The sequence below is a fragment of the Phaethon aethereus genome (genome assembly GCF_964289735.1).
Source record: "Phaethon aethereus genome assembly, chromosome: Z".
NCBI lineage: Eukaryota > Metazoa > Chordata > Aves > Phaethontiformes > Phaethontidae > Phaethon > Phaethon aethereus.
The window spans coordinates 78,378,455-78,398,138 of record NC_138577.1 but is presented as its reverse complement, the minus strand read 5'-3'; the positions used below and the strand labels follow the sequence as shown (position 1 = coordinate 78,398,138).

The 19,684-nt window shown below is 44.2% G+C and overlaps 1 protein-coding gene across 1 annotated transcript in view; it reads right to left on the bottom strand.

The window, feature by feature from the left end:
- Window positions 1-19,684, bottom strand: part of SVEP1 (sushi, von Willebrand factor type A, EGF and pentraxin domain containing 1) — a gene marked incomplete at both ends in the record, with an annotated part of 137,495 nt that overhangs the window by 35,600 nt on the left and 82,211 nt on the right. Inside the window, 9 exons of the mRNA XM_082012906.1 lie at window positions 921-1,593; window positions 3,438-3,605; window positions 5,600-5,791; window positions 6,107-6,191; window positions 6,976-7,152; window positions 7,945-8,064; window positions 10,298-10,471; window positions 12,601-12,771; window positions 13,281-13,404. Coding sequence (XP_081869032.1) covers window positions 921-1,593; window positions 3,438-3,605; window positions 5,600-5,791; window positions 6,107-6,191; window positions 6,976-7,152; window positions 7,945-8,064; window positions 10,298-10,471; window positions 12,601-12,771; window positions 13,281-13,404 — 1,884 coding nt within the window. The remainder of the gene's footprint in view (window positions 1-920; window positions 1,594-3,437; window positions 3,606-5,599; window positions 5,792-6,106; window positions 6,192-6,975; window positions 7,153-7,944; window positions 8,065-10,297; window positions 10,472-12,600; window positions 12,772-13,280; window positions 13,405-19,684) is intronic.

The window sequence follows — 19,684 nt, the reverse complement described above, 5'->3', positions numbered from 1 at the left end:
CTCAAAGTTGCAGACTGAGCTCTGACTGAAGTATCAAAAATGTCTCTAACTGGAGGGAATATCTGTAGGAGTGATCCTACCTAAGGAAGACAATACAGAGTGATATGCATTAATTAGAGAATGTATCTGTGTGGCGGTCAGAACAGAAATTGTTGCTGTTACTGCTGGAAGCCCATGTAGGAACTGGGATGCAACCCCTGACCCAATTTTTAGCAAATGCAGATTCCCTGGCAGCTAGATTTAAGGAAGGAGTGGGGATGTTCAGATGAAAAATGCTTTAAAAATTCAAAGTTAAATCTTTACAATAGTGCTTTGATCTTTCTTACCACAGAAAATTCAAGGCTTGTGTATCAAAGCACAACACAGGTTAAGTAGTTGTTACAGGTTTGGACTGCCACAGGGAGTTTTTAAACTTCAGGCATTGTTGCAATGTAATTTGGTAAGGAAAGGGAAGTTCTGACTTCAGTAAAGAAGGGTACTTGCATCGCAAAGAGAGAAATTAACCCAAGGTGATTTACGTACTGCAAATGAGATTTTTTTTCATTGCAGTGAAAAAAGCAAGGCTTGTGAACTGGCAACAGTACTTCAAATGTCTCCAGATGGCACTGGAAAGCCACCCATGGACCAAACAAATGAAGGACATCACATTAAGGAAATCAATTGATTGTCATATGGGCATCTTGAGTCTCCTAACTGAAAAACCACTTTAAGACAAGAAATCCCATGGAAGCGTCCATGTTTTTCAGACACGATTCTGCTGCAAATCCACCCGTTTTTCCCTTTGATTATTCCATTCAGTCACGTGCTTCCTCAATTTTAACAGGAAAGCAAAACAGAAGAAAGAAACCCCCAACAGTGGCAATTGTGAAGACATACTCAGTTTGCTATGGTAGCAGGTGATAAGAAAACTCACTCTGTACCTTAATAAAGCCATTCTCAAGCTGCGGTGGTTCTCCACAGGACACTGGGTGGCATGTGGGCAAACTGCCACTCCAGTTGCCAGTGGCCTCACAGGTCCGCTTCTTCTCTCCCTTGATGTAGAAGCCCTTGTTGCAGCTGTAAGCCACCACTGCTCCGAAGCTGTAGTTGGCCCCACTGGCATAGCCATTGCTTATGTGGGGAGGCTCTCCACAGCGAACAGGGATGCACTGGATGCTCAAAGGAGAAGGATTCCACTGGCCTCCTCGAAGGCACTCGATCTTGGCCGAAGTGTTCAGAACAAAGCCTTCCATGCACTTGAAGCTCACGATGGAGCCAGCTGGAAACCTGGCCTTACTAATGGACTCCAGGATGCTGTATGAGACAGTGGATGGCTTTTCACAGAAATCAGCTATACAGTGGGGCATCTCCCTGCCCTCTGGAGGCACCCACTTCCCTTCTGCATTGCAAAGCAGCTGAGAGTTATCAGCCAGGCTGTAGCCATCCGAGCAGAAGTAATAAGCTATATCGCCAAAGAGGCGGTGGCCGCTCTCGGGTGATGCATTTTCCACGTGGGGTGGTTCATCACAGGACACTGCCAGGCACTGCTGGTGGCTCACACTCCACTTGCCGCTGGCTAAACACTCTATGGTTGCAGGACCAACTAACGTGTAACTGTGGATAAAGGAAACCACATAGAAGTCAAAAAGACAAGCACTGTCAGACGCTACCTACAACTCCCTGAAGCCCTTGCAGTACAAGCTTGCTTGCTAGCACCCTGGAAGCATAGGATCCTTTACAAAAGGTATGATCAACCTCAAAAGGAAAATCTTAAAGCCTACACGTCCATGGGTGAGGCATCACAATGAGGGATATCCTAGCATACCCTGAGTACATTGCTTCTCTCTCGTCTGCCCATCTGACTACCAATCCTGAACTTCCATTTGCCTGAAACTACTACAAACCTAGTATTGTGCTGCGACAGTCCATACAATCCTCAAAGAAATGATCCCACCAAGAAATTCTTCCCCTTTAGCAGAACTGAATGGAGAAGAAAGAGATTGAAAGCCCAGAAAGGCCTTTTGGGTTCCTGTATCAATCCTATCAATCTATTTTCACACTTGCATCAATGAGAAACTCCTTAGTGAGTTACCCAGAGATGTTCTTGACAATAACGCACATGGCAATAACAACTTCCTAAAAAAAACACTGTAAAAATTGTTATAAAAAGCCAATTAAAAAATGCTGAGTAGGGAAAAAAAAACCTTTTACAATGAAATTCCATCATCTGATTACTGTTAGTATAGTTGTATTTCTCTAATCTGTCTCTGGGACACAGTGACAGGCATTACTCCATGGTGCTCATCACCCCACTTAAAACCCTGCTGCTTTAACATGTAACAGTATAGTCACAGTAGATGTGACTATCATCTTCTTCATCAGTTTTGAAATCTCTGTGGTGTTCTCTCACAGAAAGCAAAGAAATAATAACTATTGCAAGGTTCCCAGTGATTCTTTCCAGCTAGAATTTGATTGTTCTGATTTTGATGGCAGTATCTGTAAAAATGTTTTGTCTTGTTTGCAGGATTTGTTTTCAAAACCTTGTGACTGGACTCCAGAAAAAGAGCCTATTATGAGCCAATGTTTAATATGATCCACTCTATTCATCATCACAGACAGCTGTGACCCTTTTAAATGATTCTGTTCTACCCCATTTAAAATGCCTGCACAGGAAAAAGCAGCATCTTTTAAAATGATAATACAGGCAAGAAAACAGTATAAGGATGCTTTGCTTCAATTATGTTTCAAATCATATTGCAAAGCCAGTTTAGAAGAAAAATGCCGGCTTATCAATCTACCTTTTTACATCAAGAGGAAGCACAAAATCCTCCAGTCACTTAGGGCCTGACCTGGCAAAACCTCTGCATACCTGCTCTGCCTTTTGGACAGATCAGTTTTAAGAAATTCAGTGGGACTGCTCACAGGCTGAAAAGATAAGCACGTGCAAAGGTTTTTCCAGCATGAGAGTCCACAGTTACATTCATGCTCCATCATCAAAATGGAGCCTCATCTTTAATGCACCTCAATGAACGAGGAGTTTTAAGGAAGCAACATTTAGAACACCAGAACAGACAGTTCTCAAAACACACCAAACAGCTTTCCTGAAGAGACATTGGGAATTCTTTATGATCAGGGCCTTGAGTTTACCACGGAAGTACTAGTTCTGTAGTAACTCCAAGGGACAGGGCTTCCTATTGAATTGGTCTATCATTCCCCATGACTGCTCTCCACTTTCGTCTTCCAGAGTGTATTCAGCTGCCATAAAACTCCTGTAAGAAATACCTATGTGTCCTGTACTAACTTGACAGCCCACAAAAAAATCTCCATCTCATTTAATTTCCAGAGAGTTAAGACAGAAGCAGTAGAAATGAACTAGTGTGCAGTTATAAAGGACTTGTGAAGCAGTGCACCAGTTTTACTTGTCCTGACTACTAGTCCAGTAGTGCTAATCTACATACCCTTCCTTACACGTGTAAGAGACCGTGTTTCCAAAAGTAAAGTTATTTCCACTGATGACTGCATCTTTGATGGCAGGAGGGGATCCACAAGAGATTATGTTGCAAGCCGGCGGTGTGCTGTTCCAGTTCCCTGAAGATGCACAGACAAGTACAGAAGGTCCCTGAAGGCTGAGACACAAAGATCATTATTAAGGCTGCCGTTTCAGTCTAGATGAGGAACAGAGAGGGAAAGAGGTGCTTTGCTTCTCATGGACTTCCTGGCCCCAGTGAAATCAAGGGGATTCTCTCACTGCCTTCAGGAGAGCCCAGAGTCTCACCCTCTGTTCATGAAAAAGCACTGCTGATGCTGTCAAAAAAGCTGGTCTTCAGATTATTTTGAAGAGCTGGTGGAATTCATGTGGGGCCTCAATGCACTGTGCAGACACACACATAACTTCTGCTGTAGCTTTGCGCATCTTTGACCCACAAAAGAAAGTCACAGGGTGCTTAAATATGAATTTAATCTTAAAGATTTACTTATATGCCATCAACACAATGCCAGTCTTGAGACTTGCAACTAGGCCTCAGTCTGACATCTGATTCACTCAAGGACTTAAACACTATCTTCAGTCAGAAAACTGAAGGAAATGCTCCAGTTCAGGTTTGTTTACAAAAAGGCATTCAGTTTCTTCAGGAGGTGAAGGATTTTGCTTGAGTGAATGGCCACATACATTTGAAGTTGATGGTATTTTTGGTTTCCTTAGTTGACAAAACAGCAATGCAGTGGTACAAAAGGTGTGACTCAGTTGTCTCAACAGAGGTATTCAACAGCACCCTGAGATGCCCTGGGTGCTCAAGCCTCCAGCTGCTATGTCAGCTGGCTATGGATTCCCAGTAGGTCCCATGTCCATGTGAAAGCCACCATGAAAAGGTGTGTCTGATTCCTTACACTCTAATCTCAAATAGTATTAGACCCTCATGTTTAGTTGACTGAAATGAGCTCAGGGATTAACGGAAGAGAACAACACTGACCTGTAAAGCCCCTACAGATACGGCACAGGCCCTTGGCAGAGCAGTGGGCTCTGCCTACCTATGGCAACACGTTTAAGACAAAACATACGTACAAGGTGCTTGAAGGAAAAGACTGGGTCCACACTTAGGTTCAAATGCGTAAGAGGGACACTGTTTGGGAGGGCTTCCCCTGGCTTATGAAATTCCACCCCAGCTGTGGTGACCACAGGAGAGAGGACTTCTCTCACCACCCTATGCTAGACAGGGAAAGAGTGACAACTGATGTGGTATTTGCTGCCTATACGTCATAAGTCCATAGTCAAAAAACTCACTGACTTTGGTAAAGACACTTGCCTGGTTTAGTGGGGTACAGATAAGCCCACACTGTGGATCTATGACTTAACACTACACTGGACTGCAGCTGAGGTATCCATCTGTATTAACATTATTAAAACATTCAACAAAGGAACACACTTCACCTGCCTGCCTGCATCTGGACAAGGGAATGCTTGCAGCAGAAAAATACAGAAAAAATTCAGACCTAAACAGGTCCATATGAGACCGCTTATGTCAGAGTAAGTCTGCTAGAGGTATAAGCAGGTATCAGGAGAGGTAGAAACTTGCACTTGGAGCCACATCCTTGGATATAGCATTACTGTACCAATTTTTAATTGCAGTATATTAAAAATGTGTTTCCAATATAATTGCTTAAAACAGAATAAAAGCTTAGAATAAATACAGAGTTCAAGGAGTAAATTAGTAACTTCCGGAAGGTTCTTTCACCAAAGGCATTGTAAAACAATAGCAAAAATAATACTGGGCATGTGCTAAAGCTCTAGGGGTATGATAATCTTTAAAGACAAATGAGAACTTTCAAAATAATGACAACTATTTTTCTGAATATTCAAAAAAGTCTTTGAGCTTGATGGTAAAATGAAAGCATTGCATATATATATATATATATGTATCTCAAATACTGAATGACCTTGAATTGCTCCAATTTAGGATGAAATACAGAAAAAACCTTCAAGACATAAAGCAGTCTTTTTAAATTCTATTGTAGTATGTTATCTTTCTGAGCAATGATCCCAGCTTTGACTCTTTCAGACAAAAGTTAGACCTTCTAGCAAGCATGCTGCCTACATGTGGCTCAGGAATGTTCCTGCATTTACCTGTATCCATTGTCACAGGTGTACGATACAGAGGAAAGGTAGGTTATGCCAGTGAGTGTGTATTTTCCATTGCTGATATCCTGTGGGCTACGACAAGTCACCATTTCACAGGAGGGGGGAGGATGATTCCAAATGCCACTGGCAAGGCACAGAATTTCCTTCTCACCCACTAAGTTGTATCCATCATTGCATCTGAGTTAGAAGAAAAGAAGTGCTATCAAACACAGAGCCTTTTATGCACAATGTAATCAGCCATCCCTTTTCTCTCTTCATCCACACCTGCATACACCATCTTTCACTGCAGGGCACAGAGACGTAGTACTGGAGTAAACATTTAGCTCTGCTAGTGAATAGCCACAGCTATAACCAAATGTCTTTCCATTACTTTAATCCCATCTTTTTCCTCTCCTTCACTTCAACCACCCTCTCAGTTCAGCCATACTCTCATTTGTTGCCAGACACTCAATCAGTTATTAATATAGCACTTCAAACATACTAAATTCCTACCTGTACACCACCTTATTGTGGTATGTAAAATTTGAGCCCCAAATGGCACTGTTCTCTGGAATAACTGGAGCACCACAGGATATAGCTTTAAAAAGACAGGATCACAAAATAGGTTGATACAACACAAATAAAAAAGAACAGAAAATAAGGATTTGCTTTGTTTTCTGTAAATAGGTTTGAAGAGGCATGAAGTCCTAGGTAACACTGGGTTCTTGACTGACATTTAGGGCTCTTTATCTGACTCCACCTTACTCAGAAATTGGACTAATTGGCAATAGGTAGTTGGAAGTGTTCTACAAACCACAGGCTTGACTGTCAAGATGACTCCATATCCACCCCTCCTCATGGACTAAGTAATTGTTCTTTTTTGACACTGTCTTTGCCACCCCTTCATTTTACCCTGTTGCTCCACCTCATTAGTACTGGTTTCCTAAAGAAACATTTTCTACAATTATACCATGTATATGTACATGCACCAGCCTGTCCTCTCTGGTTGCTTTTTATCCACTGAAACACAGTTAATGATCTTTAAGACATTAAGTTCCCACAAGTTCCTTGAAAACAGGAGGCTGGGTGGAAAATAAAGACACTTTTAATGCTTGCATTAAAATGAGATGAGTCTACACCTTTGACGCTTTGGGGTATCTGCATAAAAGAGTACCACTATGAATATGACAACTGTTGGAAAAGCTTCAGCTGGTGGTTAAATCTCTTAAGACAACAGAGACTTCAACAGTGAGACCCAGGTCTGCTAGGACAGGGTTTCATTAGCTGCTGTGGTCTCTAAAGGCTTTTAGAGCCTACTACTTTCCCCCGTCCATCTCTCTGACAACACACATTACAGTATGCATTCTCCCCAGGAACCACACCTTCACAATACGGTATTGGGTGGCTCCACTCTCCAGACTCCATGCATGTAAGTTTAGTCACTCCTATCAGCTGAAACCCTTCCTCACAGGAAAACGTTACTTCACTGCCAACACTGTAAGTGTCCCCATATAAATGGCCATGCTCTGGATTTCCTGGATTACGGCACTTCACCGGTTCTGAGAAGGAAGAGAGAAATTATCAATAACATAACTAAGTACCAGGTTTTATAAAAAAGTTGCAAAAGATATTCTTGTGAATTTTCTGAAAATAGCAAGGCAGAGCACGTGGAAAACACTCATAAGTAGTTTACAGCTTTACCAGCTTTTGTCTGTTCTATATGTAAGTGACAAGCACTGAAGACTTGTGCAAGTAAGCTAATCTTGATATGGAAAAGCCCTCTGTAACTGCATTTACATTCAATGTCAGAAGCAAACACATCTTGCAGTCAACTTTCCCTCTGTGAGGGGAAGACCATTCCAGCATGTCCAGCCCTGAACGTGAAATCAGCTCAGCTAACTTTTATCCCAACCTATGCCACTGTGTTGTCATCTTCATGCGAAGTTACCTTGCTTATTGTTTCCTCAGGCAGCTCAAGCCCTACTCGGGTGCCTGTATTCAAATATTTCTTCGCTGCACAGCTCTGCTCTGAGCAGTGACACATAGTGGCATGCAGCCTTCCCAGGTGCTCAGCACACGTGCTCCATGTGCAAGAGGATTTTGCATGTGTGTATGTCTCAGAGGGGAATCCCAATGACAGCTGTCTTCATAGGGAGAGATGTGTGCTCAAGAAACAAAAGGAGACGCTTCATCGCAGCCTCATTCAGGCCAAAGTGACCTGCAGATGAGACCATGCCTGCCCGTCCCTCCCTAGGTATCAGTTACTGGCAACTGTCCTCCATAGTGGGTGGCAGGATACTGGCCTGCAGAGAACCCTGGAAAGGCCAGCCTGATGTTCTTCTTTCCCATACCTGTACATTTTTTACCATCTCCTGTGTAAGGAGGGATGCAAGTGCAAACATAGGATCCATTCGTGTTGAGACAAGATGAATGCTCGTCGCAGTCTGATCCCACAGCGCATTCATCAACATCTACAATGAAGAAACAAAAAAATATGTCTATAGCGTGGTATTTGTAATAAGCATCTGCTTTAAATTTCTGTTTAAAAACCCTTTAAAAACATTCTTCGTTTAAAAACCCTGCTACAGGACAGCTGTTGAACAGGGTATACCACGCAGACATATAGCTGGAGTTCTTTGCCCATTTCCAGGCAAAAAACCAACTTGGTTAAAAAAGCAACAAAATGTACTGAATTGGTGTGTTTATTCTTCACTGCTGAATGAGTCTGGCCAGCATGAAAAGAACCCGACAATGTTCTGGAAAGAAAAGGAGTTTCTTTCTGACATGTAGGATGAAAACTGCACATTAAAGTCAAAACAGTTGCCAGTTACGCAAGTGCCAGGAGAATGCAAAGTGCTACCACAGCAGAACTGGAATGACTGCTCCTCCTGTTATGTCTTGCAAGGCAAGGAAGAGTGAATGACACTATCAATCAGATCCATAACAGAGCAGAAGGAACACCCCAGGGCATAGGCCTTGTTAGCACCTGCCTGTACCGTGAATCAGAAAGGTAAAGGGTGGGTCAGGGTGCCAAAGCCACTCGTTTTCATTTTCCCCTTAGTCTACTCTGCTTTATGAGAGACAGGCAAGCTGGAAGGTGAGGCACAGGGCTTTTCCTTCTCAACATCGTGCTTCCTACTGCACAGACATCAAACTATTTGGCCAGCCTTGCAGCATCTGCTCTGAACCTGCTCATCTTTAGGCCTTGGTATAAAGTGCAAAGGAGAAAAGCCAAGAGAGGAGCAACAGACTGGACGGTCTGTTTGGAGGTTCTGAAGGAGTCCTGCTACAGGATGCTATGAAACCAGGTGGATCATACTCCAAAATGAATTTTGGTAGAACTAAAAGACTGTTGGGCTTTCTTTTGCTTGTCTTGACTGAAAAAATTAGTGCTATAGCCACATAAAATTAAGAGTCAAATCAAACACAGATCTTGCCAGGTTGCTACCCCACAACTCCCATGTTAGGCATGACTAAGACAGCAGCAATCCAAGTACAACTAGCTAGTGGATTCCAGCAGGGATCTGCTGGAGGACACATGGCCCTACAAGAACAGTCACACCCAGTCCTCTGTACACAGTACAATGCTGGTCTGTCTCACCTTTCAGCTCCCGCAGCTGCATCTGGTACGTCAGACCCAGCTGACCACAAGTAAGTTCTGGTGTGGCAACTATATGAACCATGTCCACAACTGCACTCCCAGCCCTCTCAATGCTGCTGCTGCTTGCCGACAAGTGTGGGTGATTGACTGACCAATAAACCCCCACAACGGAAGAAGGCAAAGGTGATCTGCCCGCAAAGCTCAGGGAATAATGTGAGGTGTAACTGACCGCTGCTGTTACGAAGAAGTTTGCTCAACACAAGGGGACAGGAAGGTGGCCTTTGTTTTAGGCAAACAGCTATCAGCAGTTGAATGGATCAACTGATGGTGTAAATGCTTCTCCCCAAGTTCATTAAAAGAGTGTGAATGTCCCCCTGAATTAGCCAGACCAGCACAGGGGGCAGAACTGAATACGTGGCTCAGGCCAACATAGAGTATAAAAAACAAACTAGCAATGGGCTTGAGCTGGCTTCAACCCACGTATTCATTCCCGGCTGCTGGTGTTGCCCAGTGTCGTGACGGTGAGCGTATTACAGAGACTGGTAATGGGAAACACACTGGTATTGTGATTGAACTGTGTATTGAAATTTCTGTATTTTGCTAAGTGTAACTTGTATTTATTTGTATTGCGTTATGCAGTATATTTTGTATCATTCTGCTAAATCAGAAATCCTGTGCAGCATCAACTGTCTTCAAATAAGTACATTTGATATTAAAAATTAAAACTTCCACCTGCGGAACATCTAAAAGAACCTGGTCAGAGAACAGTGTGCTGATGCACAGGGAAATGCACAGGTTAGAATCAGAGAATGCAAGGACTCCAGGGCTAAATGAACTTGGAAGGAGAGAGGCTGGGAGTGCAATTCAGGCTTATGAAGTACAGGGTGCAGGGCATACGAGAGGATCAACAGAGAAAGGTGCCAGAATGTAGTTTTGTTTTCACACAATGCTGAGCATGGTATTTCAGAAATGTATTTTGGAGTGTGATTTCTGAGGCTCTGGTCAGCCTTCACAATTTCAGAATGAAGTACCACCCAAACCCAAGGGCACAGGACAAGTGCAAGATCATCAGCCCATGCAGCCACATGTATGGCACATCTCACCAAGGCAAGATGGTGAAATGCTGTTCCAGCTCCCATTGTCCAGGCACAACATCCTGGAGTCACCCAACAAATAGTAGCCATTGTTGCAGTGATAGGTAACGGTACTGCCAGCAAAAAAGTCCTCAGCTGAATAAAATCCATTTTCTAAAGGTGGAGGCACTCCACAGCTGATTCCTGCAACATGAGTGAAAAGAGGGCACAGACATTAGCAGACACAGATCAACTTCAGAATAATTCCACATATGAGCCACCACCAGAGATTTTCTTCTCTGCAACTGTGGAATCCCACCCATAAGAGGACTCAGACGTTTTCTGAGGTAGCTAATTGATTCCAGGTCCGGTGGAGGGTCTTGTTTCGTGGGCACTTGTCAGTCAGAGACTGAGCAGGGCTCTCCAGCTCCTGCTATTCTGCTAGCTCTGGAGGAGACATCTGTAACTAAGATCTGAGCAGATGCCCTTCAGTCACAGGACACTTCCCCTGATGATCCTTGGTGAATTTTAAGGAAAAATAAGTTTTCCTCCATGGAGGTTCCTGTTATTTCCCTTCACTGAAAGGGAAGGGAAGCTCAACGTTACTGTGTTTGAACACTGCAAAACTAGCTAACGGATTACTGCTAAGAGGTTACAGTTCTGGTCTGAGACCAGGGAGTGCATGAACGATGGAGAGATTGGAACTGAACTCACATACAACCCAGGGCATAACTTTGACTTTGACTATAGTAAAAAAGCCCTTCTGATCCCTGCTATACCAGCAGAAGGCATCATTGTACCTCCCTGACGGAGATTGCTATTTATTCTAGCAGAGCTGCTTCTGTGCATCTTCATTGCAATCAAGATGACATGAACTCATTCCAATAGCTACACAGTTCATCTTTGTACACTACATGGATTGCAGCAACTCCTTGCTCCCCAGCTGTGTGCAAGGATCACACAATAAGACACTGTGAAGTGTTTAGAGCCCATGGTAATGGAATCCAAGTACTTGCTATAGAAGGATAGAACTGAAGAGCCTGTAACAAAGACAGGCTGTCAGGGGATGAGGACCTGTGGTTTTGGGGGTCTTTGTTAGCAGGAAGAGGAAAATGATCTTGATGGGTGAAGGCAGTGATGACAATGAGCCTGATTCAGTCAGTAGAGGAACCTTTTCTGTATCACATCTTCCACTATAAACCCTGTAGTTCGTTATGCAGCAAACAGCTATCTTCAGCCCAGTTTCATTCATCAGGTACTTGTGGAAGAGGCTGAGAAAGGCCAGTGGGTGTGTCTGTCCCTTGTTCACCCAGCATGTTTGTGGCACGTCAGCCTTGTTCTGTCTGAGCTCTGTGCTCAACAGGAAAACTGCCTGGCCCAATATAGAGAAATCAGATGACAACAGTAACAGAATTTTGGTGGCTTGTCACTGATAACATACCAAGAAAAAGCAAAGCTGTATCTGCCTGTGAACCTACACTCTGCCCAGCAGGACTTGCTTTTGGGTAAATCCTCACATGTCTAATATCTTTTAGGCAGAGGAGGAGACGGATCCTGGATTGTGTTGTGAACAACTGAATAATGAGGAAGACGTGAAAGTTGCATCAAATTTAGATCAAACTATTTTAATGTATTTTTAAGAAATTTGATTATTTTCCCCAAACTAGTGATCAATTTTGGGATCATGCGATACCTACTTTTGGAGCTAATTTACTATTCTGATGAAATGAAAAATACAGTCAGCTCCAACACATGCAACTGCAGTCACACGTGCAGTCACAGCAGAGGAGAACGAAAGACAAGGAGAAGGCAGGAGCAGGGAAGCAGGAATGAAAAAACTTTGGCAACCTGAATGTATACAGCCCAGTTTCGTAGAAGAATTCCTGTAAGTCTTAGCGCACTTCTAAGTCCTGACGGAAATATCTGCTGCCTTTAAAGAAATTACTCTATAACATACTAATGCCAGGACTTTTACTTCAAACCAGATGTTATCAGTGACACTTAAAAAGCACAGAGATATTCTAGCATGTCCTGTGCAACTTCTACACTCTGGGTGCCACTGGGAAGGAAAGTGGAGTATGAGATTGTTGAACCAGACAGACTCATTTCTGCAACGGGCGTTAGAAATTGACTGAAAAAGGTGGCAGAATCTGATCGTGGTGTAGTTCCTGCTCAGTAAAACATGATTTTAGTTTTAAGCATATATGTATATGCTGTAACGTGGATGGATTCAAGTGCATCATAGCTGCAGGGATAAAGAGGCCATGAGCAGTGATAGGGTCCAAATAAAAGCTAGGGTTTCCTAATCCTGCCAGCCCACTGAGACAACTCACTTTCACAGCGGGGAAAAGGCCGTGTCCACTGTCCCAGGTTAAGGCAGTGTTGAACAGAGTTTCCCACTATCTGGAAGCCTGGGTCACAGGAAAGGCTCACTTTTGACCCTGGCTTTAAATCAGCAGATGAGGCCCGCAGATGTGGTATGGATCCTTGCAAAGATGGACAGTCTGTGGACAAAATATATGCATACAGTAAGAGACACAGCTATGTGCTGAAACGAATAAATTTGTTATCTGATTGTTTGATTCTCTATAAATTTATCCAAGATAAAGCTTTGGAAGTGTTATGTATGCTACATCCTGCTCAGGTTCAAAGAGTTTTAAGAATCATGAATATATAACGTCAGAAAAGGAATCTGTAGGAAAAGAGGTGAAGAGGCAGTAGGTATTTTAATACCATCCAGTTATTTTTAGAATAAAAGACAAGAAAAACCTCTTTCTGACCCAACATCATCTTCACTCTTTCCCCATCTCAATTCAGGAAGCAATAAATCTCTGTCACAGATTCCAATGAACTTCTGTTACAAAACCCTGGAATTCGAGGAATGAAGGACTGAATGTTCTAACTGTCAAATTATCAAAATATTCAAGGTTAGCAGGGCAAAGGCTGCAAGCTAGCATATTTGACCTCATATAATAGTTCAGACAAAAAAGGTTCTAGGAATTAAAATTCTAACCAGCACAAAATATACTCTTGTAATCTATCTTCACTCTTCCAACAACTCCTGGCAGGAAATCTGGCCAAGCTAGTACATTTCCTTTTTGGAGTTCTTCTGGACAGGATGTAGCCAGAGATTTTACCTATGGATTTAAAACAGTTGATTAGGTGCTGTTTAAGGACCATGTAGGAAAAGAATGTAAAAAAATATTCCTTCTATGTCTGCATGCAATGCTAGAACAAATCATTGAATAAGTGATGTTCATCCTTTCTAGCACAAGAGGCTTCTGGATGAACTACTTGTTATTCTGTACTTACAAGGCAACTAGCTGTGGACAGGCATGTATTGAGGCAATACCTGAAGGAATACTTGTCATACAAGCAAAGTATAAAACATAGGAGTTCTTGAAACAAAACTCTGTTTGTTAGCATAAAAGAAAAATGTATTTATGTCACACAAAAAGGCAGATTTGAGAATGCAACCTGAAGAGAAAACTTGATGTATTTACAGAAAAACGTCCAATAGGAGCCAAAAGGTACTTAATGTTGAAAATCTGCATTCCGCAAACTCTGCTAGCGCTGCACCATGTTGAAGGAACAGAAACACAAAAAGGAGCAGTTTAATAAAGCAATTTGTTGTTTCCAGGACAAGAGTTTTGTGAATTCAATGTGATCAACAGTAGGTTAATATCTTGAGAGCAGATCTGCTCAAATATCTTTGATGGAAAAGTTTTCCATTTAAAATATAACTCCTCTAACGGCACCACTAGCGGTTTCTTTTGCATTCTTACTACAAGATACTGAAATGCCAATGGGAATCCTTAAGCTGTTTCAGTATTTTATTTTAATGTAAAAAGAAAATATTTCAATAAAGTAAAAATATTTCTAGTTCTTCACTATGACTCTGAGAATGTATTAAACATAGTAACATCATTATATTTCTATCTGTCCACCAAAAGAAGGAACCTGGGGACTACAATCCCAGATGGCACAGCACTTTTAAGCTATTCAGACACCAGTGTAAATTATTTGCAATAGTAAGAATATGCAGACAGGCCCTTAATGATGAAATGTCACATAAATATTCCATAGTGGTCCCTTGGAAGAAGTTCAGATGTCCTGACCTCAACATTTGTGAACATGAAGGCCGCCTAGTTCCATTGGATGCTCAGGGAGATTTCTGCTTCATGAAAGTGTTTTAGAACTGCAAATGAAAGATCAGGGCTTTGGACACACTCTGCATTGCCTTCGTCCACTATGACTCCAGGAACAGAAAGAAAACAGTCCCAGAAGGTGACTGGGACTGAGGTGTATTATTGCCACAATAATCCCCATTACATTTCTCCCTATAAGGGCAGACGCAATTACATCTCATCCATGGAACTGCTGAAAACAACATATGTGCCCTGAGAAAGATAAATGTGCAGTAAAGGGATAATTAAGGATTTCCTCTTCTTTTAAGATATCAGAGAGGGAAGTGGTCTACGGAGAAAAGATGGTTATTCAATTAAGAGAACGTGTTAGTAATTAGGCTACGGAGACTACTTCCTACTCTTTGGGTCTTCTGTGCTGGAGGGTCATTCCAGCAACTCCCTGGCAGGGAGGAAGGAATGCTTCCTTCATCAGCATGAAAAAATGAATTAGGAAGAGCAAAGATGAATAGCCCATTGGGCTGTGCACACCTCAGTAGAGCCAGCCTACCTATACAACACATGCAGCATGGCTCCAGGGCACAGCTAGCTGGTTAGAGAGCACAGATGTGCCCAGTTCATGCCAAACAGTTGGGAAACTGGCTCTCTCAGAAGGGTAACTGGCTTCTTTCAAGCCTCCAGTAGATGAAAAAAAAGACCAGGAAACTCCTTCATCTGGTTCGGCCCACTGATTACTACCCACTGTTAGTAACGATGAGGTTGCGCTAAGAAGCCCAAAGGCAATTAAAAGGGACTCCAGAGCGCTGGGACGATCGGTTGATGGAGCGGGAGCACAGGTAGTGTTTTCATCAATCCCTTCAGTAACAGCGAAGAACGCTGAAAAGAATAGGAAAACACACCTGGTCAACACATGGCTCAGGGGCCAGTGCTGTTGGCAGAATTTTGGGTTTTTTGACCACAGGGTGGTTTACATGGCACCAGGCCTGCTGGCAGCAGATGGAGTGCAACTATCTCCAAGGCGGAAAAGGATTCTTGCTTATGAGCTGGCAGGCCTCAGTGAGAGGGCTTTAAACTAGATTTGAAGGGGGAAGGGGATAAAACCAGGCTCACTAGAGATGAGTCCAGGGGTGGCATGCTGGAGTTTGGGGTGAAATGTATAGCCCATCTCAAGTGCATCTACACCAATGCACGCAGCATGGGCACCAAACAGGAGGAGCTGGAAGGTGTTGTGCAGCAGGACAGCTATTACTTAGTTGCCACCACAGAAACATGGTGGGATGATTCTCAGGACTGGAGTGCTGCAATGGATGGTTATAAGCTCTTCCAAAGGGATAGGCATGGAAGAAGAGGTGGTGGGGTGGCTCTATATGTTAGGGAGTGTTTTGACTGTATAGAAATCAACGATTGTGAAGTCCCACTCGAGTGCTTATGGGTAATGATGAGGGGGAAGGCCAACGAGGCACATATCCTGCTGGGAGTCTGTTATAGACCACCCAACCAGGACAAAGAGGAAGATGAAACATTCTATAAGAGACTGGCAGAAGTCTCACATTCGCTGGCCCTTGTTCTTGTAGGGTACTTCAATTTTCCGGACATCTGCTGGAAGTATAACACAGCAGAGAGGAAACAATCTAGGAGGTTCCTGGAGTGTGTGGAGGATAACTTCCTGACACAGCTGGTGAGTGAGCCCACCAGGGGAGGTGCCTTACTTGACCTGCTGTTTACAGAGAAGGACTTGCGGAAGATGTGATGGTTGGAGGCCGCCTTGGGCTTAGTGACCATGACACGATAGAATTCTCAATTCTGAGTGAAGTAAGGAGGGGCCTCAGCAAAACTGCTACCATGGACTTCCGGAGGGCAGACTTTGGCCTGTTCAGGTCACTGGTTGAGAAAGTCCCTTGGGAGACTGTCCTGAAGGACAAAGGGGTCCAGGAAGGCTGGACAGCCTTCAAGAAGGAAATCTTAAAGGCACAGGAGCAGGTGGTCCCCATGCGCTGTAAGAAGAGCAGGTGGGGAAGACGACTGGCCTGGCCGAACAGGGAGATTTTGCTGGGACTCAGGGAAAAGAGGAGAGTTTATCACCTCTGGAAGAAGGGGAAGGCAACTCATGAAGAGTACAAGGATCTCGTTAGGTCAAGCAGGGACAAAATTAGAAGGGCAAAAGCCCAGCTAGAGTTCAGTCTGGCCACAGTCATAAAGGATAATAAAAAATGCTTCTACAAACATATTAACAACAAAAAGAGAGGCAAGGAGAATCTCCATCCCCTACTGGATATGGCGGGAAACGTTGTCACCAAGGATGAGGACAAGGCTGAGGTACTTAATGCATTCTTTGCCTCAGTCTTTAATAGCCGGTCCAGGTATCCGCAGGGTATTCAGTCCCCTGAGCTGGAAGATGGGGATGGAGGGCACAAAAACCCACCCATAATCCAGGAGGAAACAGTTAAGGACCTGTTAAGCCACCTGGACACCCACAAGTCTATGGGGCCTGATGGGATCCCCCAAAAGTACTGAGGGAGTTGGCAGAGGAGCTTGCCAAGCCACTCTCCATCATTTATCAGCAGTCCTGGTTAACGGAGGAGGTCCCAGATGACTGGAGGCTTGCCAATGTGACACCCATCTACAAGAAATGCTGGAAGGAGGATCCCAGGAACTACAGGCCTGTCAGCCTGACCACTGTACTGGGGAAGATTATGGAGAGATTCATCTTGAGGGCTCTCACAGGCCATGTGCAGGACAACCAGGGGATCAGGCCCAGCCAGCACAGGTTCATGAAAGGCAGGTCCTGCTTGACCAACCTGATTTCCTTCTATGGCCAGGTGACCTGCCTAGTGGATGATGGAAAGACTGTGGACGTTGTCTACCTCGACTTCAGTAAAGCCTTTGACAGCGTCTCCCACAGCATTCTCCTGGACAAACTGGCAGCTCATGGCTTAGACAGGTTTACTCTTTGCTGGGTAAAGAACTGTCTGGATGGCCGAGCCCAGAGAGTTGTGGTGAATGGCATTAAATCCGGCTGGCGGCCGGTCACAAGCGGTGTTCCCCAGGGCTCGGTTCTGGGGCTGGTCTTGTTCGGTATCTTTATTGATGACCTGGATGAGGGGATCAAGTGCTCCCTCAGTAAGTTTGCAGACGACACCAAGTTGGGTGGGAGTGTTGATCTGCTGGAAGGTAGGAGGGCTCTTCAGAGGGATCTGGACAGGCTGGATTGATGGGCCAAGGTCAACTGTATGAGGTTTAACAAGGCCAAGTGCCGGGTCCCGCAGTTGGGTAACAACAACCCCAGGCAACGCTACAGGCTTGGGGAGGAGTGGCTGGAGAGCTGCCCGGCGGAAAGGGACCTGAGGATGCTCGTTGACATCCGGCTGAATATGAGCCAGCAGTGTGCCCAGGTGGTCCAGAAGGCCAACAGCGTCCTGGCCTGTATCAGCAATAGTGTGGCCAGCAGGAGTAGGGAAGTGATTGTGCCCCTGTACTTGGCACTGGTGAGGCCGCACCTTGAATCCTGTGTTCAGTTTTGGGCCCCTCACTACAAGAAGGACATTGAGGTGCTGGAGTGTGTCCAGTGAAGGGCAACGAAGTTGGTGAGGGGTCTGGAGCACAAGTCTTACGAGGAGCAGCTGAGGGAACTCGGATTGTTCAGTCTGGAGAAGAGGAAGCTGAGGGGAGACCTTATCACTCTCCACAACTACCTGAAAGGGGGTTGTGGTGAGGTGGGTGTTGGTCTCTTCTCCGAAGTAACTAGTGATAGGACAAGAGGAAATGGCCTCAAGTTGCGCCAGGGGAGGTTTAGACTGGATATTAGGAAAAATTTCTTCACCGAGAGAGTGGTCAAGCATTGGAACAGGCTGCCCAGGGAGGTGGTGGAGTCGCCATCACTGGAAGTGTTCAAAAAACGTGTGGATGTGGCACTTTGGGACGTGGTTTAGGGGGTATGGTGGTGTTGGGTTAACGGTTGGACTTGATGATCTTGAAGGTCTTTTCCAACCTTAATGATTCTGTGATTCTGTGAAATCAACTACCAAGAATAATGTGCTATACTGTCTGTCTTTATGAGAAAGGAAGGTACACCATGAACTGCAGGTTGAATTATTCTCCCATCCCCCCTGCCCTGAAGTCCAGTAAGGTGGATCATTCTAGAGTCAGCTTAGCTGGAGAGCAACCTGTTCTGTTTATTGTGAGGCCTTTTCCAAAGTCTTCACTTCAGTGGTACGTGCTTAAGCCAAGGGATGCAAACAAACTGCAAGGAGTCTGCAGGGAAAAATTTCCAGTGTGGGCAAGGCAGGTTTGGGAATCAGCCCTTCCAAGCCATATGATGGACAATGGAGGGCCGGAAAGGACCTCACAGTCCCATATAGACAACTGTCCTCATTTCACCTGGGATAGAGTGAATTTTCTGCCTAATAGCTGGTATAGTGATGTGCTTTGGATTTAGTGTATGTTGATAACCCACTGATGGTTTAGTTGTTGCTAAGTAGTTGTGGTGCTTATAGTCAGTCAAGGACTTTTCATCTTCCCCTTCTCTGCCAGCGGGGAGGTGCACAAGAAGCTGGGAGGGGGCACAGCCAGGACAGCTGACGCAGGCTGGCCATAGGGATATTCCATGCCATATGATGTCAGTATATAAAGCTGGAGTTGGCTCGGGGCAGGAATCGCTGCTCGGGGACAGGCTATCGATCACCAGATGGTGAGCAATTGTTGCATCGTGCATCACTTGTTTTTATATTCCTTTATCAGTAATATTATTATTTCTTCTTTCTCTGCTTCATATTAAACTGTTTCTCAGCCCATGAGATTATTGAGGTTACTTTTCCTGATTCCATCCCTCATCCCACCTGGGGAGTGGGGGCGAGTGAGTGGCTGCCTGGTGCTTAGTTGCCGGCTGAGGCTAAACCACAACAACATATTTCTACTGCTGTCTACTCAGCAACTAAACAACCAGGCTGTTGGTTTACCTATACCAAATCAATGTGCAAGTGGATGAGCAACTGAAGTATACAGAGGAAAAATCTTAAAAGAGTGGACTTTGCCTTTAAGTTATTCACTGGGCAACATATTCCATCACCCTGCTTTCCTTTATGGCTGAAAATAGGAAGGTAAGACTTACTGAAGAGTTCCAGCTGGTCACAACAAAACACATAATAACAGATAACAATAGTGATTTACTACCCCAAGCTCTGAAATGAATAAGGTAAAAATTTTATAGAAAGCTTACTTGGCTCAGTTCCCTGTCTGGTCTCACATCTGTCTTTTCAGATGAGTAATATGGATA